The 26,274-nt window shown below is 43.3% G+C and overlaps 1 protein-coding gene across 1 annotated transcript in view; it reads right to left on the bottom strand.

The window, feature by feature from the left end:
- Positions 1-22,778, bottom strand: part of frem2b (FRAS1 related extracellular matrix 2b) — a gene marked incomplete at both ends in the record, with an annotated part of 81,347 nt that extends 58,569 nt beyond the window's left edge. Inside the window, 2 exons of the mRNA XM_080731393.1 lie at positions 16,246-16,335; positions 17,762-22,778. Of these exons, the coding sequence (XP_080587519.1) occupies positions 16,246-16,335; positions 17,762-22,778 (5,107 nt within the window). The remainder of the gene's footprint in view (positions 1-16,245; positions 16,336-17,761) is intronic.
- Positions 22,779-26,274: the final 3,496 nt, after the last annotated feature.

Genomic DNA, 26,274 nt, shown 5'->3' with positions numbered 1-26,274 from the left:
GCCACATGAGTCAACAAAAAATCTCTGTGAGTGTGTATGTATGTATGTATGTAATCCGCGTATCTCGAGAACCGTTCGTCCCACGGGCACGCGCGTTCTCCATATATGGGCATAAAATGAATGCCCCCATATATGGGCATAAAATGGATTGCAGACAGACAGATACAGATATCTCCATATATGGACATAAATGGACAGAGGCAAACAGATGGTCAAAGATCTCCATATATGGGCATAAAATGGACGCAGACAGACAGATACAGATATCTCCATATATGGGCATAAATGGACACAGGCAAACAGATGTTCAAAACGGGTCCTATGACAACAGGTATAATGAGGTTTGCATTAAAGGGGGAACCGGCACTGTGTCTGCAACACAGTTGGAGGCACAGACAGATACTCCATATATGGGCATAAAATGGACGCAGATAGACAGATATCTCCATATCTGGGCATAAAATGGACCCAGAACTATAACTGCAGTGATCTCCATATATGGAGATAAAATGGACGCCGACAGACAGACAGACAGATACAGATATCTCCATATATGGGCATAAATGGACACAGGCAGACAGATGGTCAAAACGGGTCCTAAAGGGCGGGGCATTCATTCCCTATTTACATTGTTCCGAGTTGGCCAGGTCGCCGACTAGACGCTGGGCCGCCCGAAGGGCGGCCCAGCTTCTAGTAATAATAATGATAATGATGATGATGATGATAATAACAACAATATAAATAACTAGACTGCACTCTGTTGAGGTGCCGACTTGTGTATGTATAATGTGGTAACTGATGAATCAAAAGTAGGGTTGGAGTTAAACTGGTTTGTGATGCCTGCCCCTTTGTAAAAATGGGTTTGAAAACTTTAACTGATTTACAGGGTCTACATTTCTAGCTAAACAAGACTAGCTTTCACTTGCATTGCATCCAAGTTACTCGATAATAGCTCTCTTAATGGCCTGCAACTCGAGCACATCTTTTTTTAGCTACTTGTGAAAATTTGAGTTTATGAGGTACGGTATGTTATGTAGTGCAGCCAGGCAGAGGACATGACTTATAAGGCAGAAGTCGTATTCTCTGACGTCCATATACCCATCCGCTATTTATGTATTCTTAAAGAGTTTGTCGAGAGAAACACTACAGTACCAACACTACATGTATGTTCCATAGCTACATCTAATCAAGCCCATATGACAGATCTTAAAATAATCTCCGTTCATATGTAGATTTGGCTGCCTATCCACAGGGGCCTACCTACTGCATTTGAGCGCTCAGAACATGTCAACACAGGCTGTGTTTAGAGAGTGAGCTGCGTGTCAGCACTTTAATGCCATGGCTTGGGGCGTCAGGAAGCGGATTGAAGCCTTGCCCTGGAACCCACAGAACATGGCACCTTTTCATCTCCCCAGGACTCCCTGCCATTCCCCAACCTGACGAGTCCTCACATCCTGCCTATCAAGCCCAACATCGGAAGGAAGCAAGCAGGTGGTAGTGGTAAACAGGAGCTACAGCACATACATATCGTCGCTGTCGGATGAAAACCTTGTATGTCCAAAACCGTTGGTATTGTATTTATAATTTTTTAAATGATTTAAACTAGTGAAAACAGCCGATCTACAAGCACACAACGCCTCGCACCACTACTTTTGTGCGACGGCCTTGTATGATGAAGCAGGGCTTTACTTTGCGAAAAAACTTACACATTTGAAACTTGGAGATACAAGGTTTCTACCCGACAACGGCGATATGTTGAATCCCTGAAAGGATTTTTGTCAACATGTGCATGAAAAAAAAAACCTGGGGAAATGAGAGGCAGGATAGTTCCAAGTCACGCGCCCATCGCATTTCCAGGAAACACGCAAACTGGAAACCTTCTCAACTGAGGACCTCTGTAATTCTTTCTACAGTATGTATTTTCCTGCAATAACGCCTCGCCACTGATATCATAATCAAGACCGTTTTTTTTTTCCCCCTTCCTTCACTGGCCTAACAATCTAACATCATAGCGAAGCTGACAGCAGCTTGAAATCAAAGACACATCAAAATAAATCAAAGACAGATATCTATTAAAATTCATTTGATGCTACACATCTTGATGCAACATCTTAGCAGTGCTGCCTTTATCAGAGAATACATGATAAGGCTGGCGGTCCCTAGACATCTGCATGGTGAATGAATGTTCAGTGTGCATGCATGCATTTGCGCAGCACAATATGTGAGTGTGTAGTATGCATGTGCTTGAGTGTGTGTGTGTGTTTGTGTGTGTGTGTGTGTGTGTGTGTGTGTGTGTGTGTGTGTGTGTGTTTGTGTGTGTGTGTGTGTGTGTGTGTGTGTGTGTGTGTGTGTGTGTGTGTGTGGGGGGGGGGGGGGGGGGTTGGTGTTGGTGGTACCCATCAGGTTCTAAATATGCCACCCAGGTCCGTCGGGAGAGAGTTGCCACGTTGTAGCCTCACCCCAGCTGTCAGCAGCTTTTCAAAGGGCAATGGCTGAGAGGGGCAACTCAGCCCCACTGCTGGGATTCGGGAGACAAAGACACATTATCCAGGGTGATTTATTGAGCAAAATCTTTGCTACACATTGTCAGCAGCTTCCTCTAGGTACTAGGCACTCTGGGTTACTTTTAAGGAATGGCTTTTTAGATGTTATTCTGTTTCATATAATCATGTATTTGGGTTCAAATAAAACAGGCTAGGATATTAGGGATTTAATACCTTGTATAAGACACATTCTCTATCGTTGTGTGGATCCTGTATATGCATGAGATCGTGTTGTACAGTACAGTATGTCTGACATTAAATACATAGCCTATTTCCTTCAGGTTTTACAAAGCAGGTCGAAATCCTCACCACCCTGAAAATTGTTCCTATATGATTGGGTCTTTAGATCTTCATAATCCCTTATTATAATATACAACACCTTATTCCACAAATGGATAGAGGGATTTAACTTTCTAAAAACACACTATGGCATTACTTCAGACACAGGGGAATGCATCGGTCATTGTGCCTCCCAGCTTATGTGTGCTTGAACAATCTCAGTTCTGCTAGAGAGACATCCTAAGGCAGGGATGACGACACACATCATCATCCAGGGGACAAGCCTGGGCCTGGGGTTTCCATACACCGGAATTTGTCTTTGCCAAGTGAACCCCGGATCCCTATCTTTACTCTGGCAGCACAACAAGAGAGAGTGAAGGACTGATAGAGCGGGATAACCCCTCTACCTCCATAAAGACAATGGCGCTGACACGGCAAAGAAGCACTGGCAGCTTCCAGCACTTGGCATTGGCAACTAGGTCAAACAAATACCATCCCACCCATATTCTAATTGCATTGCTGTTGCTTCTGTTAATTACTGTAAGAGAAAAATTGGATTAACAACTTTTTTTCACAGTGTGCCCCTGCCTCAACAGGTACTTCAGTTTCCTGCTGACTGTACTGTCTTATGACTTCATTACATGTCGCACTGCACAATGGGAAAAAGGTACATTTGTGATTATACACTTTGTCAGACTGTTTGAGTTGAATTGTCTACCTGTCACGTGGGATGAGACTAGGTCAAACTAAGCATACTGTATGATGCAGAAGAGGACAACATGGGTTGGCAATTCTCCAAATAGTCAGGTTTGTTATGTTAAGAAATGTATGTTTGTCGGATTTCTTTGAAGATTTGTAAAACTATACATTTTTGGAATCTTCAGAGCATGGAGAATCCAAAAATATATGTTCCCATTTGCACAGACACCTGCAAAGCCGCCATTTTGGACATTCAAAATGGCTGACATAAAATACATAATTTGTGCTATTTTGGCTTCTAGACAACTTAGAAACTTAATTAAACATGCCAATCCTATGTATTCTGGGTCAAGGAATAGAAGGAGTTGGGTGTAAAATGTTCCGGACCCCCACCCCCTTTCTGGGGGTTATCTATTTTGGGACCTCCCAGAACAGTACACCAGCCAGTTAATGTCCAATTTTCATAATATTAGAGTTGTTTCATAGGTTTTAAAACATCCTGAGTTCATTTATTACACTTTTAAAGCAGCCAGAATAACTCTTCTGACTTTTGGTTGGGGTCTTTCTTCACCTGGGACCCCCCCACACAGACTCCTGAGCCTATCTCAGTGATCGCTCTGCTCCAGAACAATGTTAGATTAGATCATAATTGAAGCATAAAAGTAGCTGGGCTCTGAAAACAAAAAGGAGTAGTAGCAAATACCAGGGGTCTTCCGCGGGGGGTCCGGGACCCCTGGGGGGTCCTCAGAGTTACTACAGGAGGGGACCCGCCAAATCTTGATGGGATTTGAAACTTTGAATATTTTTATGTAACATTTGATGGTTTTCGTATTCTCAGTATTATTTATAACATTTTTGTGTTGGACAGTTATGGTTGACAGGTGTTACTGCAGGGATTGCAATAATTAAGGTATTGCAATGTATTACTTTAGGCGCGCAGACTAACGCGTCCCTTTATTGCACTGCACTCACACTGACAACACAACACACCTCTGTGTTATCGTCACCCCAAAACCTGCACCCTATCCTCTTAAAGAGCTCATGGTCATTTATGCCCAAAGAGATTAACTACAATACATGTCCTCCCTAATAGTGTTGACATTGTCTTTGTTTGTATTGTTTAAGCAGCTGCACCATCCCTTGCAATCTGCTTTGCAGCCACATTTGATGAGCTCAAGTATTGCCTATGCTGTATATGAGTTAAAGCGAAGGATCTCAATATCTAACGCCTTACCTGAGTGTCCTTTTAGTTGACCTTGTATCAGTGAACTGTCATGAAACTGTACTTTTTCCTATGCAAAACCTCTAATAAATACTTCAATCAAATCAATAAATAAAAAAGCCTTTGATGCAGGGAGGGCAAGACACCTGACTGGAACATACCCTCCACTCTCTGAATTCCATCTATTTTCTTCATTTGATGGAAGCTCAGGGGAATTTGTCAAGTATGACAAAGTAGGCATCATAATATGATACCTTCATCAAGGGACATGATTTTGAGAAGTGCACACACAGGAAGAGGATGATACCCTGATTCCTCATCAAGTCCTTGAGACATATGTGTTTGGTCACCCGACACTGATGTCCTCCTGCCTACCGGCTCTTCATCAGAAGAGCCGGTAGGCTCAAAACGTTACCACAAGTAAACGTAATGTTTGGGAGCATAAATTGGTGTGCAGACTTTTATTGTTCTATTTGTATGCACTGCTTTAGTCTAGCACCTAGCCAACATTGGCTTTAGATGTGCGTGCCTTCTGGCTGCATTGCAGTCACTTTGTCATCTCCTGCTGTTACTTCTCTGATATTTGTCAACTGTCAAAGCCAAGGTACAAAAAAATGTAAATAGATATATTTGAGCGAGTTCAAGTTATTGAATGTCACAAATGTCAAGGGTTCCTTGGGCTACACAATTCGTCATGGGTCAACGCCTACTTGAAGCCTGACAATGATGACAAAGCCATTAACCACTTAGCAAAGGTTCCATTTCTCCTGAGCTTATTAATCAACATTGCAGTCATTGGGGCATGTTGCATGCCGTGTTTACAGTTCTAAAGGTCCAACAACCAACTCGTGCTGCACTGCTACCACATATCCTCCGTGCCAACTGTCACAAATGTCACAATGCGGTATAAATCATACCTGACAAATTTCCCTGAGCTTCCACCAATCAAAGAAAATAGATGGAATGCTCTGTGGAGGGTATGTTCCAGTCATGTGTCTTTCCCTCCCGGCTCCAAAGGCAGTCCTTGAGCTCATCAAATGTGGCTGCAAAGCAGGTTGGTACAGCTGCTCAAATAACCTGCCTTTCACTCTATGCTATGTGGAGATTGTCAACACTATTAGGTTGGACATAGAAGATGACGATGATAAAGATGAATAGATCCTGCATGTCTGAGATTACTGTATTGTAGTGAATCTCTTTAGGCATAATTGACCATGGGCTCTTTAAGAGGATAGGGTGCGGGTTTTGGGGTGACGATAACACAGGTGTGTGTGTGTGTGTGTGTGTGTGTGTGTGTGTGTGTGTGTGTGTGTGTGTGTGTGTGTGTGTGTGTGTGTGTGTGTGTGTGTGTGTGTTTGTTGTTGTTGTTGTTGTCAGTGAATGCAGTGCAATAAATGGACATGTTAGTCTGCATGCCCAAAATAAGAAGTTGCAATACCTTAATTATTCCCTGCAGTAACACCTGTCAACCATAACTGTCCAACACAAAAATGATATAAATAATACTGAGAATACTAATAAACCATCAAAGTACAATACATAAACCCAGGATACATAAAAACATTCAAAGTTTCAAATCCCTTCAAGATTTGGTGGCCCCTGTAGTAACTCTGAGGACCCCCTAGGGGTCCCGGACCCCCCCGCGGAAGACCCCTGGTATTTGCTACTACTACTTTTTGTTTTCAGAGCCCAGCTACAACTTTTGTGCTTCAATTATGATCTAATTTAACATTGTTCTGGAGCAGAGTGATTACTGAGATAGGCTCAGGGGTCTGTCTGGGGGTCCCAGGTGAGGAAAGACCCCAACCAAAAGTCAGAAGGGTTATTCTGGCTGCTTTAAAAGTGTGATAAATGAACTCAGGATGTTTTAAAACCTACAAAACAACTCTAATATTATTAAAACAGGACATTAACTGGCTGGCGTACTGTTCTGGGAGGTCCCAAAATAGATAACCCCCAGAAAGGGGGTGGGGGGCCGGAACATTTTACACCCATAATGTACTCATTCGATTCCTTGACCCAGAAAACATAGGATTGGCATGTTTAATTAAGTTTCTAGGTTGTCTAGAAGCCAAGATAGCACAAATCATGTATTTTATGTCGGCCATTTTTAATGTCCAAAATGGCGGCTTTGCAGGTGTCTGTGCAAATGGGAACATTGATTTTTGGATTCCCCATGCTCTGAAGATTCCAAAAATGTATAGTTTTACAAATCTTCAAAAAAATCCGACAAAAATACATAACCAACCTGACTAAAAGGGAGCACACAATATTTCCTGCAATTATTCATATATTGGTCTACTAGCAGATAATAATTGACTCCTTATGCTTTAACACATGAAACCTTTAAAAATTGCCACAGTATGCTTTTCTGTAGTACCTGTTAACACTCATACAACGACCTTCCCTTTATTTGTAACATCTTGGAAGGCTGTTGTATTTTATATAACATTCATTATGACAACTAGCTCACCAGCTACACATCTGCATGAACATGGCCCAAAGTTTCTGGCACCGCCAGAGCTTCATCGTGTCATAGCGGGTCGTCATTGACCTTGTCACAATGAACGACCCAATTACGGCTAATGTTTTGGAGCATAACAGTGGAAGGCAACAGAATGGTTTTCCCTCACAGAGTACTTGAGTTTGGATGTAAATTGCAAAGAGAAAGAGGTGTGATGTTATTGAAAATAGACATGTATTTGTATTTTTTCATGTGGTGAAAAACAAGCCTCAAAGTTAGAGACAGGAAATGAGGAAACAGCAAGCCAGACAAACCATACTCCATCTAAAATTATCGACTTTTATCAGATTCCTCTCTGTAATTCCGTTTCCATCTTCAATGTGAAGCAGCTGTCACCTGAGAATAGCTCTGTAATCAAGTACCAGATGTTTTATCATAACATTACATTTCCCCCCCAACAAAATGACTAACAAATATTTTATAAGCTACAGCACAGATGGACTATGACGAGAACTACACACGCGCACGCACGCACGCACGCACGCACGCACGCACGCACGCACGCACACACACACACACACACACACACACACACACACACACACACACACACACACACACACACACACACACACACACACACACACACAAACACTTCTTGAATACAAGAACAATAGGCTCTGCTATATAATTTCCCACAGCATTGCAGAGATGCCTATGGAAAACCATGTATACAATAATACACCATATACCATAACTATACAGTACTATAACTATGTCCTTTATACCACCTAATATAAGTCTGGGGGTAGTCATTTCATAAATAATGGGGTAGGAAAAACACAGACAAAACCTTTTCCAGGGCTGGGATCAGGGATTATTACCATACACACATTCTGCTAAGTTTGCATTTGCGTGCGAGTGCAACTACATGTTCTCTGTTACGTGTGCTGTGCTTTGGCACGCTACAGAGAGAAATCTAATCCCTTTCGAACCTGGGATTAGAAAGGTAGGGCACATAGAGAGATGGATTCAAGCCTGCACTCAATGTCACGAGCAATCACTGCTGAGCATAATAGAAAGCATAGGTGCTCAACATAGCACAAGACGTGACATTGCAGTCTGATGCCTGATTTTATTATACTTCGTTGCGTGCCGGTATTGCACACCAAAAATATCAGATCTACAAGCTCACAACACGTTGCAGCATGACACATTGTGAGCATGTAGATCGGATTTTTTCAGTGCGACATGGCGCGCAACCAAGTATAAATCAGCATGAGTCACTTCTGAGAACTCAAGGCATTCATGATGACTTTGACACACATGTACTGTATCTAGTTTCATGGAGCAGAAATAACAAGCCATCGTGCCTGGTGAGTCAGGTAAGGCAGTTCATAAATGCACAGAATACTGCGGAGGAGGAGGAGGGGGGGAATTACATTCCTCCATGTTTCAAGCAACTGCCATGTAAAGGCAAAGGGAATGCTCCAATGAGGAATATGCTTCTTGTTCCAGACTGTAGATCCAATCCACCAGGAAATCCGACTAAAGGGAATTAGAAAAGGTGGCAGTAAAGTTCTCACTTCCCACATGGTACAGAAGCACGGTCATATTTGCTGACTTTGAACTTTTAAAGTAGTTCATTCTCATCCTTCCTCCTTAACCCTTTAGGAAGGAAGGGGGAGGACAGACAGACAGGGAGGGATGGATGGAGGGAGGGAACGGGTCAGACATGATGAGAGGGGGCAGACAGACAGACAGACAGACAGACAGACAGACAGGAAGGCAGGGAGGTGGAAGGGAAGGGGACAGAAAGACAGGGTGGGAGGGGAAGGGCAGACAGACAGATGGGGAGGTAGGGAGCGAGGGAGGTAGGGAGAGAAGGGGGTAGACAGACAGACAGACAGACAGACAGACAGACAGACAGACAGACAGACAGACAGACAGACAGACAGACAGGGAGGGGAGAGGGCAGGCAGACAGACAGACAGACAGACAGACAGACAGACAGACAGACAGAATGAGAGGGAGGATGGGTAGCATGGAATGAACAACATAACAAAGGCCACAGCAGTCTGTCTGTCAGTTGGGACATCCCTGATGCTGACTGACTGGCTGGATTAGCTGCTGGAGGCAGACAGAGATTGAGCTCCACAAACAACTGGCTGGGACAGCTAAGGCTTGTTGTGTGTGCTCAGGTAAGCTCACCTGAATGCGCCCCAGTCCTACAGAGACAGCGTGATGGGCTGGAGTGCACCGAAACACAACAGTTTACCTGACAGCTAACATGATGCACGTGCATGCATGCACACGCGCGCACGAAGGCACACACACACAAACACACGCATAGACGTGCGCAGGGGTGAGATGCCGTTGGCTCGGTTGGGCTCGGCGAGCCCAGACTTATTTAGCTGCACGCACGCGCGCCTCACATGCACGCACATGAATCATCACGTCACAAATTTAGAGGGGCACCACTTCTAAAATCCATATCACACCACTGGACGTGCGTATCGTCGTTGTCGGGTGGAAACCGTGCATGTCCAAACTCGTTTTGTATTTATAATTTTAAAATTGATTTAAAATAGTGAAAATAGACAATCTACTTCAAACACCGTTGTGTGCTTGTAGAGCTGCTATTTTAGCCTTGTGCGACAGTCTTGTATGATGAAGCAGGGCATACTAATATGAAACTTGGAGATACAAGGCTTCTGCCCGTCAGTGACGATATGCACACACAATCAAGGCTCTGACACCGTGTAGGCAATTAAAGCATCTCTTGTTCCAAAACTTTGTTCCCAACTTAGTCCAGGTGCGTTGTTTCTCCTCACATGGTAAATACAGAAACACAAACTAATGAATGTGCGACTTCAGACTCCAGTGATAATTCATTCAAGGCTTTGACAAGCCTGACAAATGGCAAGACACACAAACGCCTCACAGATTATGACCCCTGTCTGTCATCTGCTTTAGGCAGAACTCAACCACCCTGACCCAGGAATAAAGGACCACTGTGCCTGCTTCATTTCCTAGCCAAACGGAAAACGCGTTCAAGTAAGAGGTTCAGTGTAAACACTTTCACAATGTTCTGCAGACTTGTCAAGTACACAAATTATGTGAACAAAGTATACGTTTATTCTTCCAAAAGGGAGTTTAAGAGTACATTATTCAGTGCCTTCATTCATTGTGTCACATGTTATGTTGCCTAGTTTCAATGTTGTTATTATTGGTGAAGTGAACTGAAAAGCTAATTTATTTCAGCTAATTTAACAGAAATGCTTCTTTATATCTCAATGGCATGGCTAGAAAGTATCCAACAAAAGAGCAGATTACAATAGGTTCTCCAATGTAGACTAGATACAGTATTTATCCTTGGATGAAAATGACATTTCCACCAGCTCAAATTGAAAGAATTGCATTATTCTGCAACCAATGCAACTTTGCATGAAAGAGAGAGACTGTCTGAACAAGAGTATCTCTACTTCAGCAGAAACAGAATATATTTGAACTCTGTAGGGAATTATCAGCTCGCACTCTCTATCGTCAGAATCACGCACTTCAAGTAGCAGGTGATCACCACCAGGGGAGAACTACAGTAGGCGCATGCAGCTCACGTCAAATATATTGCGTCATCTACAGCAGGGGTCTTCAACAGGGTGTCCGGGACCCCTAGGGGGTCCTCAGAGTTACTACAGGGGGTCCTCCAAATCTTTGTGTGATAGAAACCTTTTTTTCCTCTTTTTTATATTAATCACTTGAACCATAGCGTCCATATTCAGAGAACTTTTCGGCAAAGAGCTTTGGTGTAGAGGGGTAAAAGAGCGGTACAGAGTGAAAGTTTATTAAGTATTGACGGTTCAAGTGGTTAAATATCTGAAAACACAAATTGACCTGAGTCCAAAATACAATGATGATTGTGCTGTCAATTATGAAACTAAATGGAATCTATGAAAAGGTTGTGGGGGTCCCTGCTTCATCTCTCTCTCAACTAAGGGGTCCTTGGCCTGAAAACGTTGAAGACCCCTGATCTACAGTATATCAATATAATCCATCAGCCGAGACTGAGGAACTGAACTTTATCAGGAAGAACAAGCTTGTGGCTGCATTCCAAGAAAGATAAAAACACTCGAAATATTGTAAGGACCAACATGGTATTGTTCACACATTCCATTCCACCAAAAGAAAACGGTAACTAAATGAGTGGAGATGTGTCTCATGGTGAGTGCATTCGGTAATTGCTTTCCTTTTGGATGGGCAGTGTAAACAGGAACCTTAAAACAATCACTTGGGCAGGACACCAGTCTCAGTCCAGTGCTCTCAAGTTAGAGCTGAGCAAAAGCAACAATGGCAGCTGAGAGCAGGCTTTCAGCTGTATTGTTTAATTGAGCTGCAGGCCAGAAATACACCACACCACATCACAGTCACGCACACACAAGCATGCACGCACACACACATGCATGCACACACACGCACGCACGCACACAAGCACGCATACACGCACGCACGCACGCACGCACCACGCACGCACACACAAAGGTGCAATTCTGGGAAATTGCAAGTGTGTTTGCACTGATGCGAGTAGTAAGGAATCCACTGGTAAATGAATTACGTCTTACCATTTATATTAGAGATTGTGATGTCAAGTAAAGCATGACCAATCCTGTCTGAGATTGGACATTATATTGTCCAAGATATCAGGCCTTACAACCTGTATAACTTCAGCCAAAAGGTTAATATGTAGTGATGAAGAATGACCAAAAGCTTCACTTGTTCACTTGTGCAAAGGTTAACAAAATGCAGGTTCAGAAATCTCAGACCTAGAGCAATAGTGTTAACATCGTCTCATATAAGCATTGTGGTCCAAAAATAAACAAACTGTCTCTGCGATATTGTCGGGCAGGTGATAGTCAGTCACTAATATTTGATACTGTTTCTAGCAAAAAATTAACTAATTTGGCGACAGTAAAAAAAGCGTTTTCTCACCATCAGTTGATTCTTCATATTCATATGAGTCAAACCGCTGAGATAATTTGTTTATGTTTGGAACACAGTTCTTATATGACGCGATATGAAAAAAGTCTATGGTAATTCAGAATGGGGGGGGGGGGGGGGGACTTGAACCAGGTAGGATGTGTAAATGACGTCAAACTTTGTTACTCTACAGTAAACATGCAGTGTACCCCAGGACTACATAATAACACATGCACACCACACACATGCATATGAATGCATTAATTCACAGTTATCAGAAAGAATTAAAGAAAACATGAAAACATTCTGACAAGAAAGGTAGATTTTCTAAAATGTATGTACAGTATATAATAATAATAATACTGTAGTAACAGCAGGTGTACTTGCACAATACTGAACATACATGCCACTGAACCTGACATGGGAAATAGTGGGTTTCATCTTTATTTTCTTTGCTGAACATGACAGACTACATGCTGTTTGCTGGCGTACACCTCTCAGCTCCTCCTCCTTCAAAGAGTTGGAGGCTCTATCTGGGGATTTAGGGCAGCAACCACCAGCACAGCTCAAATCCTTCAAAGAATCACAGCTCTGTGGCTACCTCACAAGCTTGTGTACAATATGTAGTAGGCCTAGGGCAGCTCCATACGAATGGGTCACATCACTTGAAGGCTCTCCATCACTTTGCACGACCGTGTGCATGCCATTCCAATGGTCTGCTGTGGCAGCTGTTTTCTAAGTGCACTGACTGTTATCACTTGTCAGGTGATGACACTTTCAGCTTTAACTGTCTATAAAGGTGATGACTATGACTGACAAGCATATGTTTGACATCTGACGATGAGATGTGCCAGGTGTAATGTGAAGACAAAATTAGAGAGTTGTTTTTTGTATGGTCCTCTTATCTCTAGTCTGAAAATGTGAGCTATTTTTCAGAAGGCATCAGTATTAACAGCATGCAGAAATGCAAATTCCTTGTGCCTAAACAGAGTATTCAAGTTAATATATCTACTGTATGTGTGCATGTGCGCAAGCGAGAGAGAGAGAGAGAGAGAGAGAGAGAGAGAGAGAGAGAGAGAGAAAAACGATCAAGAGAAAGAGAGATCCATGACAAATAAACTAATAAACTAATAAACTAACAAAAAATAACAGGACTGAATGGAATTGACTAAACATCAGTGGAGCTTTGAATGGCCTTCGCCACCACAAGCCACACCGATAAAAGTCCTGGCATTCAGTGTCTCTTCTCAATAAAGCAGAGTCTAATTTTAGTCAACACACACATTATCCCCCCATCCACCTGTTGGCATTGCGGTTAACCTGTCTATTATTTCACTGAAGCCACAGATTAGTCCCAGGTTGAGGGATGGGGAAATGCATTTAAGGGGCCCACTGATGTGCCTGTGGGAAAAGAGAGGGCCTCTGTCAGTGGGATCCTTTGTGCTCCCTCATCACCACAGAAGGACAGAAGAAAGGAGACACTGTCAGGCATGCTACTTCCACTAACAGGCGACACCAGCATGATCGTCTCGAACCATACACAGGGCCTCATCACTTGCATACCTAAATGTGAAAGCCTTTATTTTTCCTAATTCAAGAAGCCCTTCAATGAATGGTCCATAATGTCGGGATGTTGGTGGCCTGAGCTGGCCTGTGTGTCTAACTAAGTAAACAGATCATCTTATTGTGTGTAAAGCCAAAAGCCGTCACCAGCCGTCACCAGTACATCAAGGAGTTTCACCACGAAGAAAAATATCCTGGATTCACTGATAAAGAATGTTAATGGACATGGGAGCTCTGATATCCATCCAATGTGTTATTTTAACATTGGTTGTTTGTTGTCGGGCCTGGTGGTGTACTAGATACTACACCTACACCTCCAAGATACCCATGTACCTAACAAACTACTTCCTAAAGGTCAAGGATATCCACGATCATAACACCAGGGGCAGCTCCACTAATCATGTTCAACCTAGATTTAAAACTAGAAAAGGCTCTAATTCGTTTTCCAGCTATACCACCAACATGTGGAACGCCCTCCCGCAAGCCTTAAAGGAGTGCAAATCCCTAGTCTCCTTCAAAATTGGTATGAAAAGTCACCTTCAGGCAGCTGCTACTCAAGACTTGTAAATATACTAAGCCCCCCATGTTTCCACCCCTCCCTCCCCTTTTTCCCTCCCCTTCTGCTTGTGTAATTGATGTTATCCTATGTTAAGTACTATGTTCTATCCGTCTGTCTTTCAATGTTATATGAGATACATAAAGTGGTTCATGTGTAAATAGGCCATAACGCTTACTAGGATGTACCAGTGATTTGTACTGTCATGACACTGTACCTTTTTCCATTGCAAACACTCAATCAATCCGTCTAACATGAGATGGAAGATTGCTCATTTTACTCTTGCTAAAATTAAAAACGATGCCTCTGAAGCACTATAATCAAAGCATAATAAATATTTTTAATTTCTTGCTCAAAGGAAGGCAATATCTCAAAACTACTGGATGGATTGTTTGCTGTTGACCTTCATGTTCCCTGGAGGATGCAGAAGTTGGCTTCTCCTCCAGTGCCATTATTAGGCCCAGATTTCCACTTGTTTTCTGTTTAAAGGCACTTTTTTTTGCATTATGGTAATTATTTAATCTCACCTAAAGCTTTTGGTGTTGTTTACAATATGTGTTAATCCTTCTATATACAATATATAAACACACAAGGCTCTAAGGACTGCAATGTCAGTCAATTCAAACCATTTTCGTCCAGTTGGGTGTAAGGAGCAGCACAGGCTTTAGGGGATGCTGGTAGTCCTTTTAGCCTCTGTGAGACACATTAGATAGACTACTAGTAAGACGCCTCAGGGCGACGCGCCATGTCTTGGCCATCTGGCCAGTGATGTACCCATATATGGAGATCCATGGAGATATGCTGTGAGACCCCAAACATGCTTACTCAGTTATTTGTTATGTGAAAATCCTATGATGTCTATCATATGTGACAATATACATACAATCCCTTTAATGCCCATATATGGAGATCCCTGTCTGAACCAGCCACACAGTCTTCCTCCATATATGGGCATTCCCATATGAAGTCCTGTTAGATATGGGCTTAATATTGATGACATCAGGGATCTCCATATATGGGCATACAAGGGATTCTGTTAAGAGTGATTCCCATGACATCACAACATATAATCCCTTTTATGCCCATACATGGAGATCCCTATCTGAACCAGCCACACAGATATGGGCCATGTCTTGGCCATCTGGCCAGTGATGTATATCGATGACATCAGTGATCTCCATATATGGGCATAAAAGGGATTCTGGGGAATACCCATACTATATCTGGACTTTTAAATATATGGTGATGGTAGTCAGCTCCACCAAGGCCACACAGAGAGCAGAAGCGCAAACCAGGAGGAATGGCTGTGATGTCACAACATGTGATGTCACAGTGATGTGTCAGGGGAACCACAGTGTCAGGCGTTAAAGACAGAGATACGGACAAGATGTGACCGTTCACATACAGTACATGTTGTATATACCTGTCTTGTTTTTCAATAATTGCCAAATAAATGATTCAATCAATCAATCAATCAATCACAGTGATGTGTCAGGGGAACCACAGTGTCAGGCGTTAAAGACAGAGATACGGACAAGATGTGACCTTTCACATATTAAAGTGCGACCTACGGTCGCAATCAAACAGATCATTTTCCTTTGCCATTTCAGTGAGCACTAAACTTTAATGAGATCAAGTTGGGACAGGATAAGCAACTCAATATACCTAGCTGAAAGGTTGTTGACACGATAAAAACTACCTTGTGGTGTGGTGTACTGTACTTGCCCCAGCGCATTACATGAAAAGGTTATGTTCAAGATTTTCCATCTTGAACTTGCCCAGACGAGGCTTATTTGTCAATAAGCCTCATTTAATGCATCATTCACAAAAATGAAAAATGAAATAAAATGTCTGAAAATTAGTTTGCTACTAAAAGAGCATAAATGCTGTCCAATCTTCTTGAAATATCAAATTATATTTGGTAATTTATCCAATTGGAACTTACCCTTGTCCTCAATGGAGAAATGGAAGATGTCACTAGTAGCATTGTCATGGTCCCTCAGAACATAGCATATCTTCATGTCATCAATGTCAGCTAGAAAAGAAAGATGAAAATATTGATATAAATAAATAAATATAATGTGCTCTCAACAACAACACAATTAATTCATGAATACCACACAAACAATGACATGACTATTGCTTTTAGAGGCATGCCAAGACTGGTTGACAAATTGTATCCTGAATGACACATTAAAGAACAACAAACTAGACTCCAGGGGCTTTACCGAAGTCTTCTGTTTTACTATTTATTAATATACAGTTCTATACATCCTACTACACATCTACAATCTGACAGAATGTGAAATTCACACCAGCCCTTGCTATACTGTATATTATATTAAATATTTCATGTCAAACATTTCCTCTCAAAGCTGCTGGCTCATAAACATGCACAGCCACAATTTCAAATACCCATGAAGGGATAGAGACTTTATTGGCCGTCTGTTTATCCCAGCAAGATCTCTTGAAATATTGAACAGGTTTCCTGAGAAGAGCATCTCAGAGAGTGGTTCAATAACTGCAAGCAGGAGGACGTACAAGGAGTACACTGATCCCCTCTAGTCCCTTTACACTAGATGGGTGGGTCCTGTGACAAAGGCCATGTCTCAGTCAGACTGACATGTTTCCCTGTGTACACCTTCCATCATCATGCCTATAATGCCATTTTATATATTAGCTACTGTACAAAGAAATACTACTCTAGTGAACTGGCAGCCTGAGGCGTTGGAAAAGTTTATTTTTGTAAATTACTGTGTATTTATTTACACATCTCCAGAGTGAAAATCAAAACTTTCGCATTAAAACTTGTTTTCCTTTTCTCAGTTGGGAACCCTGATTAACATATGAGTATATAGGCTTGTTAAAGTGGGAGAATTGCTGAGCAACTCTGGCAATGGAAAATAATTACAGTACCTCCGCCAATTAAGGAGTCTGTCTGGTGGGATTTCTCCTAAATGTTTTGAGGATTTGCATCAGATTTGTTGAAAGAGTTGTCATGGAGCAAGGAAGAAGAAAGCAACTACGCAAACAGGGCATGATATGATGCACGTATGTACAGGAGTATTATGTCAGCGTGGGGTGTCATTGGGCTGAGCTCAGAGCCACTGGCTTGCTGGTTGACCACGACCTGCAGTATGAGTCACCCTCTGACTGGCAATGCCCATGATTTCTGTTTTTATAATTGCGCTACTTTACAGTTGTCAGATGGTAAATTAATGAATACAATAATACAAGTTATTATTTAAAACTTTTATGAAATCGGATTTGAATCTTTTCCCAAAATGGACAATCACACAGCAGACCTCACCTGCAGACCTCTGCCAAGAAGGAAGCTCTTGGCTCTCTACTGAGTGCATTTTATACTTATATTATTTATGATAAGCACGAGCAAAGCTTTGCACATATAGGATATATAGTTTATTCCCAAAACATTTACAATGCAGTTCTTTTCCCCTTACCTTGAGTAAAGGTGGTGACAGTGGCATTTCCTCTGCCGAGGTTGATGAGGTAACCATGCTCTGCAGCCACAGTGACCTTGAAGGTCACAGAATCCGGTAGGCTATCTCTGTCCTCCGCCTTCAGGGTCTTACTAGTAATCAAGAAGCCCAGATGACCAGTGTCTAAAACCCTCAATGTGGGGGCACCCTTGTTCACCACGATCTGTGGCACTCCATTATCCACAGAGAAGATGGTAATCTTCATCGCCTGAGGTTTACGAGTCTCAAATACTGTATCCGGGAACACATAGAAGTCTGTGTGAGTGCCATCGGTGACAGTGAAGGAGAAACTGTCCTCTGCCGTTTCGGTGCCATCATGCTTGTAACTGATCAAGTTCTCATTCAGGTCCTGCTTGGTGAAGGTGGTGACAGGCCTGGTGTTATTGAAAAGCAGGCGTCCATGTACAGGGATCTGAGTGACTGTGAATTTCAGACGTCGGTCTACAGTGTCCCTATCTTCCACTGTAAGCTCAAAGGGAGTGATGAGTTTGTTCTCACCCTCAGTTACTACCAGGCCATGCACTGTTACAACAGGCTTTTTATTGTCCACATCACTGATGGAGACACGGAACGTGCGGAACACCGGATTGTAGCCATCAGTTACCTCAAATTCAAAGCTATCCATCTTCACTTCATCGTCGGCCGTGTGGATGTAATAGATTTTGTTGCCAGCGAGCTGGAGCTGTGAGAAGGATGTGATGGGCATCCCAGGGGTGTCAGTACATTCCAGGTGTCCTCTCATTGGGGCCCGGGTGATTGTGAAGACCAGGTATTCGTCTGGGCTGTTCAGGTCACTGGTACTGAGCAGGTCTGTGGTGAGGGTCACTCTGCCTCCCTCTTTCAGGGAAACGCCTTTACTGACAACATCTGGAAAAACCATGTCGATACCACCCACAGTGACATAGAAGTACCTGTCAATCAAAGGGTTGATGCCGTCTGTCACATCGAATTTTATAAGGTCACGAATCCCCTCTTGTCCATTGTGAATATAAATAATCAATCCCTGGTCCACTTCGCTCTGTGTAAAGTTCATTCCAACTGTGATATTTTGGAATGTCCCATAAGGCGTTGTCTTTTGCAAATACCCCTGGCCAGGCCCGTAGCGGACAATATATGTAAGTGTGCTGTCATCAGAGTCCAAATCAGTGGCTTTCAAATCATTACTGCTTATGACTTTCACGTCACCAATCTCTATCTCAAGTCCATCATTGATTGCCATCCTCGGAGTTTCATCATCGATGGGGATAATCATAACAATTACGGTTTTCTCCACACTGAATTTACCATCTGTCAGAAGGACATCGAAGCTATCCTCTGTGGTCTCCGAGTCATCATGTTCGTATACAATGCTGGAGGCCTCCCTGATCTGATCTAAGGTAAAGTTTGTGACTGGTACAGTGCCAGTAGTGAGCTGATTGAGAATATTTCCATGCTTGGGTGGTCTCGTGACAATGAATGTCAACTCATCAAAGGGGATATCTGCATCAGCACCATTCAGGATGGGTGTGTCGATCACTATGTTCATACCTTCCATAACGACAAACTCTCTCATGTAAATCTCAGGATTTTCATCATTAGCCGGAATTATGGAGATGGGGAAGAAGTGCCTCTCAGAGAAATTAATTCCATCCGAGCACCTGAATGTAAACCTGTCCTCTACTGGTTCTACTCCTTTATGAATACTTTGAACATAGTAAATGTGATTCTGTCGGATGTCCTTAATGGTGAAAGCACTAATAGCTGTCCCTGACCTGGACTTCTCCGAACCCGGGGCCGGGGAGATATTTTCCACATAGCCGGAGGTTGGCTGGACTATGATTGTGCAAAGGAGGTCATCACTGGGCGTGTCTACGTCATCAGCGCTTATATGAAGGATGTCAATCATGTTTTTCTCTCCTTCCACAACAGTAAACTGTGGCCCCACAAAGACCTCTGGTGCTTGGCTGTCTAAGGGAAGAATAGTGACATGAACCCTGACACCAGTGACCTTATTACCACCTACAGTCCACTCATCAGACATGTCAGTCAGTGTGAGATTGAAATAATCATCCTTTGTGGTAAAGCCCAGTTCTCCACTGGTGTGTGCATAGACCACCAGACCATTGATGATGTCAGCCTGGGTGAACCTGCCTGAGGGGACACCTCTCACTAAGATTTCACCCAAATCTGGTGGGTCCTCCACAATGAAGGTCAAGCGCAGGTCATCTGTGTCCTCGTCCCTCCCCTGAATAACATTGGTCGTGATTTCCGTTGCACCGTTTTCCAACACATCGATATAAGAGCCGATCGTGCCAGCTGGGAGGCTGATAGTCGGTGTCTCATCGTCAATGGGCTTCACAGTAACCCTGATAGTAATTGGAACGGTGTGGACACCGTCACTGACATCTATTTGCACCGAATCAGCTGTTGATTCATCACCATTGTGAATGTAGGAAATTCTACCACCAGCAATGTCATCAAGGTTGAAAGTGTCACCTTTTGCCATGTCAGTGAACGTAAACTTCATATGGCCATGTAGCGGAGGCTGAGTGACTGTAAACAATATCTGTTTACTGTCAGTGTCTGTGTCTGAGGTGTCCAGCTCGGCACTTGTAATGATGTGTGTGCCGCGTTCAAAGACTGTGAAGCCAGTGTTAGTTACATCGGGTGGATTATTGTCAACCGGCTGTAGAACTATGGTGAAAGCCCCAGGTACGCTATTCCCAGAGGTATCTTCCACAGAGTACTTGAATTCTAAAACATGAGTAGTGATTCCTAGCTCAAGGTCGGGGGGTTTGTAAGCTATTTTGTGGTGGTTAATCTGTGCCTGAGTGAAGGTTGTGACCTCAGTTCCTGGTCGTTCGGTTAACACGATGGATCCCAATACAACAGGGCTGTTCTTGTCTGTATCTGTCGGTGGCAGAGTGATAATGTATTTAAGATCCCTATCTTCCGAGTCCAGGTCAGTGTAGCGGAGGAATTTTTTGCGAAAGTAAGTGAGCTGATATTCGTGTACAGTCATCTGCAGAGTAGTGCCAGGATACAGTTCAGGGGGGATGTCATCAATGGGCAGAACCTTAATGATGAATGAGCTCTCACTAGACTGGTTAGGCGGGTCGTTGTCATCCTGAGCTCTGAACACAAACTGATCCATGACTGTGCTGGTGCTGTGCGGTCCTATATGCCTGTAAAACAGTTTGCCATCGGTAATGTCTTGCTGCAGCCACTCGGTTACTACTTTCTCGTATAGTTCATCCTCAGCATTAAACCTCCAAGTCGATGGGTCTTCTGGGGCCTCGGACTGTCGGAGTAGTACTTCTCCAACAGTGGAAAAGGGAGGCTCTATTGTGAATTTTATGGTAGAATCCTCCGAGTCTATGTCTGCTGCGCTGAGCATAAGAGGGGAAATTGGCATCATTTGGTTTTTGAACAGAATCAAACCAGTGTTGGCATTGATAATGGGAGGCTCGTCATCAGTGGGCACAACGGTGATAGGAAACAGAAATTCCACCTCATTTTTGCCATCAGTCATCCTGAAAATAATATTGTCACTATATGTATCACTTCCGTCATGTTGGTAAATAACAACTCCCGCATCAAGGTCTGTAGGGGTGAAGAATTTCCTCCTGGAGCCCAAAACAGTCAGCTCTCCATGCCGAAGCCCATCAATCACACTGACTCTAACTTTGTCTAAATTGTCCTCATCGCTGATTTCAAGATTATGTGAACTAGACAGTGGCCTGGATTGCCCCTCATAAAGCAATTGTCCAGTATTCTTTGTCACCACGGGGGCCAGCGTGTTCATAGGTTTAACAACAATCATGAAAGCAAAAGGGTCAGACACAGCCCCATCTGTATCCACAACCTCAAACTCAATTTGGAAAATGCGCTCAGTGTCTGAATCCACAGCAGGAGGTTTGTAGGCTATTTTCAGGTCTTTGAGATCGGCTTGATAAAATGAAGTTATTGGCAAATTCCTGTCATCAGTGCTCACTATGTACCCTTCCTCAAATGACAGAGGGGATGTGATATTGAAAATTAAATCATCCGGATTAGATTCAATATCCTCCGCAGCCAACATATCACTGGTTATAGCTGTCATTACAAACTGATCCACCTCCATCATCATCATTGCTACAAAACTTGGTTTAGGAGCGCTGTTTTCTTCCCCTTCTTTAATTCGCACCAGAATTTGGAAAAACTCCTGTTTGAGCAAATTGCCTTCTCTATCCTGCAATTCTACAAGCATTGGGATATAATCCCTGTTTGGTGATTTGAAAGCAAAAGTGTGCTGATAGCGGATATTCATCCTTGTGAATTCATCACAGTCAACCATCTTCCCGAGACTGCTCTCATCCACAAGTTTTCCATATCTGGGCAGCGCGCTCTCACTGGAGAGAGACGCTATTTTGCACTGGTGTGCGCTTCTGTCAAACGTGAACTCTAAGATCCTTCTATCAATGGGGTTGCTGGTGCCCAGCAGCCTGTCAACCGTGAGTGGCATGTTTTTGGTCAGCACTTCCAACTGTGTGAACACGACTTCCACCTCCATCATGAACGGTATTATAATCGTGTCCGTTTGGGTGTCATACCTGAGCTGTAACCTCACCCTGTCCCTCGGAGGACTCCTGGAGCCGTAGTGGGAATACTTCACGTCGTTCGGACCGAATTCGCACGGGAACTTTTTGGGAGACAGCTGTCCAGGTCTTTGAGACAAGGGGTCGTTGTCGAGAACTGTTATGCTGCACTTGTCGCCGGGCTGAACTTGAATGACCAAGTCGTTGATCGGATCGATAAAGACGGATCTCCCGAAAGGCACGCGTATTCCATTGTTGGCCACCAATATCGCGTCCTCTGACAGCTCGGATCTCAAGGCGTAGGATAATCCATAACTGTCAAAAACCTGCGCGACTGCACCACCTGTCAGAATGGCAGCGAATAGGATGATGATGAGCGCAGCACCGGTCCTGTGCAGATGCGGGGAAATAATCCAAGCCATTTGTAGTGTGAAGCCACAGAGAGGACGCCTAGAACTTTCAACATAAAAAACCCTAAAACTAAGTGTAGTGGTTAAAGTTGCCAGAATATACACTGCAAGTTGAAAGATATCCCGCAGCTATCCGTGCTGAGGTGCATCATTCTCTCAGCAGCAGCTGTCCACAGATAAACCCAAACTTCACACTCTCACAAAGCACCGGAGTAAAGGCAGGAGGCTGCACGCCCTCCTCTTTACCGATTGGTCGATATTCACGGTGGAATGCACCTCTCTTGTTTTAAATGGATATGGGCTGTGTCATTCTGGACGGGACGACAAGACAAGACAGCACCGCGTGGGGTGGGTTCGAGTAGGTTGGATTAAGTGGAGAAACCATAACTATATGGGAGAAACACGTGAAACACACACACACACACACACACACACACACACACACACACACACACACACACACACACACACACACACACACACACACACACACACACACACACACACACACACACACACACTCTCTCTCTCTTTGTTTAGGGGTTTCCCATGCGTTACAAATCCAAGTGATTTCTTTAATTGTCACCAAATCAGTTGATTTAGTTTAAATGAAGATGGCCCATTCTTTTATTAAATTTAACTACATGCAACATGGGGAACATTGTAGCACTGTACGTGCTTCATTTTGATGATATAATAATTATGGTGTTAGGCCAACAAGACTATCTATACTGACAAAATAGTAAAAATTAATTCAGATGCAGGCATATCTGTCCAGAGGATAGGGAGAAAAGCTTTGTCTCCCCCTGGTGTGTGGTACCACACATGCTTGGAGGTTTGATTGATTGATTGAACACTTTACTACACAGTAGGCCTACAGGTAGAACAGTCAAAGGTTATGCTAAAAGGATCACTAAAAGCCCCAGAGGCTTGTCTCCATTGTGGTCCTTTTGTTTGCATTGTGGTGCTGAAAGGTTTGAACATTATACATCGGCTACTATTACTAGTAAGACACCTCAGGGTGACATGCGACCTCGCCTTAAAGGACGAGGTCACGCCAATTCTTGGCCATCCGGCCAGTGATGTATATCGGACCACCAGTGACCCTTATATGGAGACCCCTGCATGATAGTCAACAATGTTATGTCAAAACATGTCCATATATGGGCATTACCAAATATGGGCATTGACATTGGGACAGGGATCTCCATATATGGGCATAAAACGTATGTTAAATAGTAAAGCCAAGCAGAGCCTTGGCGAGTTAGGGCCTGGGTTTGATGCCTGGGGATCCCCATATATGAGCATAAGGGGGTACTCTAACAGGGCATCATCTGGGAATGCCCATACTGTATATGGACATTTTATTTATTTTATCCTTTATTAATATATATCCATATACATATATGGACTTAACGTTAACGTTTTCTGGGAAGGTAGGCTGTAAATCAGAGTAAAGCAGGCTCTTGGGCCATTAGGGCCTGGGATTGATGACATGAGAAATCTCTATATATGGGCATAAAAGGGATTTTGTTTCTGGGAATGCCCATATATGGACTTTTTATTTTAGTTTATCCTTTATTAATAATAATATGTATCCATACATAAAATATATTTTATGCCCATGCATGGAGATCCCTATCTGAACCAGCCACACAGATATCATATGGGCATTCCCAGGTCTGCCCTTGAATTGATATTGATGACATCGGGACAGGGATCTCCATATATGGGCATAAAACGGACAAGGACGTAATTCATTTGCAAGTGTGATCTGGGAATGCCCATATATGGGCATGTTCTGACATCACATTGTCGACTATTTATGGGCATAAAATATATGGGCATAAAAGGGACATCAAGCCAGAGTGTGATGTCAGCGCGGCAAACCCATTCTGTTAAGAGTGCATGGTTCCCCTGACATCACAGTGACATACATCAGTCAGAGCGACAAACCCATAGAACCATAGACTGTAAAAATGTGTACTGACGGACTGACAAGCTGCAACATTTCTCATGGTACAGTATACTGCCCTAACCCTAACCCTGTAGGGCAGGGGTTCTCAAACGTGACCCCCAAAATAAACATATTTGAACTGGGGACCCCCACACCCTGACAAGCACTAAAAGTTGAGGCATAACATTTTGTGTAACACAGTTCTATTGTGAAAATAGCAGATCTACATGCTCACAACGCCTAGAGGTTAGAGGTATTAAAAAGTCTTTAAATTGTCACTTTAGAAATGTGCAGATACCCTCTATAGTCTATACTCTTAAACGTTATGTTGGTTTGTTTACTGTTGAGAGAGAAAACAATGTTGCACATTAAGTTAATCATCTGGGGAACCCCCCAAATAATTTGGGGACCCCCCTGGGGGTCCCGACCCCCAGGTTGAGAACCACTGCTCTAAAGCTGTGAAGCGCGGGAAACTTACAACCACCACATAAAGTCCCTGGAGCAATACCAGATACTGCAATGCTGCCTTCAGCGCATCCTGGGAGTTATGGTGTGATCGTGTAGGGAGTATTGAGGCTATATACGATCACCCAGCACCAGCTATGATGGCTGGGACATGGAGCAAGGACAACATGCTGCCTTGCAGATATTGTGCAGCTACACCATTCAAAGACCGGTTGAAGAAGCGCAAAAGTGTGGCCCTGGAGGATTTTGCTGCTGCATAACACACGTGCTGGCAGCTGTGCCTGGATGGGACCCGCATGCAGGAGTAGTAAAACACAGCCGAAAGACTGGAGAGGAGACTCAGGAGGAACACACGGTGGCCGTTACCACTAAGACCACATTTGCGGACTTGTCGGTCCAGGATAGGGTCTATATTCAGCCCCCAAACAACTCATCTTCATCAGATTTGATTGTGGATTCATCAGATTTGACACCTATTTTTGGTTGAGGGCAGTATACAGTTCCCAATAGCAGCTGGTCAGTATGCTCTCTGTGCTGACACTGTAGAAGGCCTGTATGATCTTGGATCTTCAAGTTCACCTGTAGCCCACTCCAAGTTTAAGCTCACCCCAAAGAACAATACTCTGCACTTTTTTGGGATAACTGGACTGGATGTTGCCAAGGATGGACCGGATGGCCGCTGTTTATAATCATAGGAGAAGTCATTTAGACTATTCTATATACAGTATATAATATTATATTTGGCTTATGTTGATTATTCACACACAAGAAAAAATACAACTACATAAATAAAATAATAATTTTAATAATGGTGAGAAAACGTATGAAACACTGTTCACATCGTTTTAATGCAAGGCGATGAGGGCCCACATCACCCATGATCATGCAGACACAAATGATATAGAAACAAGTAGGTGCTATTCATATCTATACATATTGTGGTTTGCCCCGCAAAGTAGGCCACTGTAAAACATTGTGTTCTAGCTCAACCATATCATTTAAGCTTGTGTGGTTCTGTGCAGCAGTTCTATCCCTCAGCCATGCTGTGGCGTCATCCAATATTCCTTCCATCCTGCTCTCTCATCA

This window comes from Nannobrachium achirus, assembly GCF_963921795.1.
Source record: "Nannobrachium achirus genome assembly, chromosome: 8".
Lineage (NCBI taxonomy): Eukaryota > Metazoa > Chordata > Actinopteri > Myctophiformes > Myctophidae > Nannobrachium > Nannobrachium achirus.
This window is presented reverse-complemented; position numbering and strand designations above follow the sequence as displayed.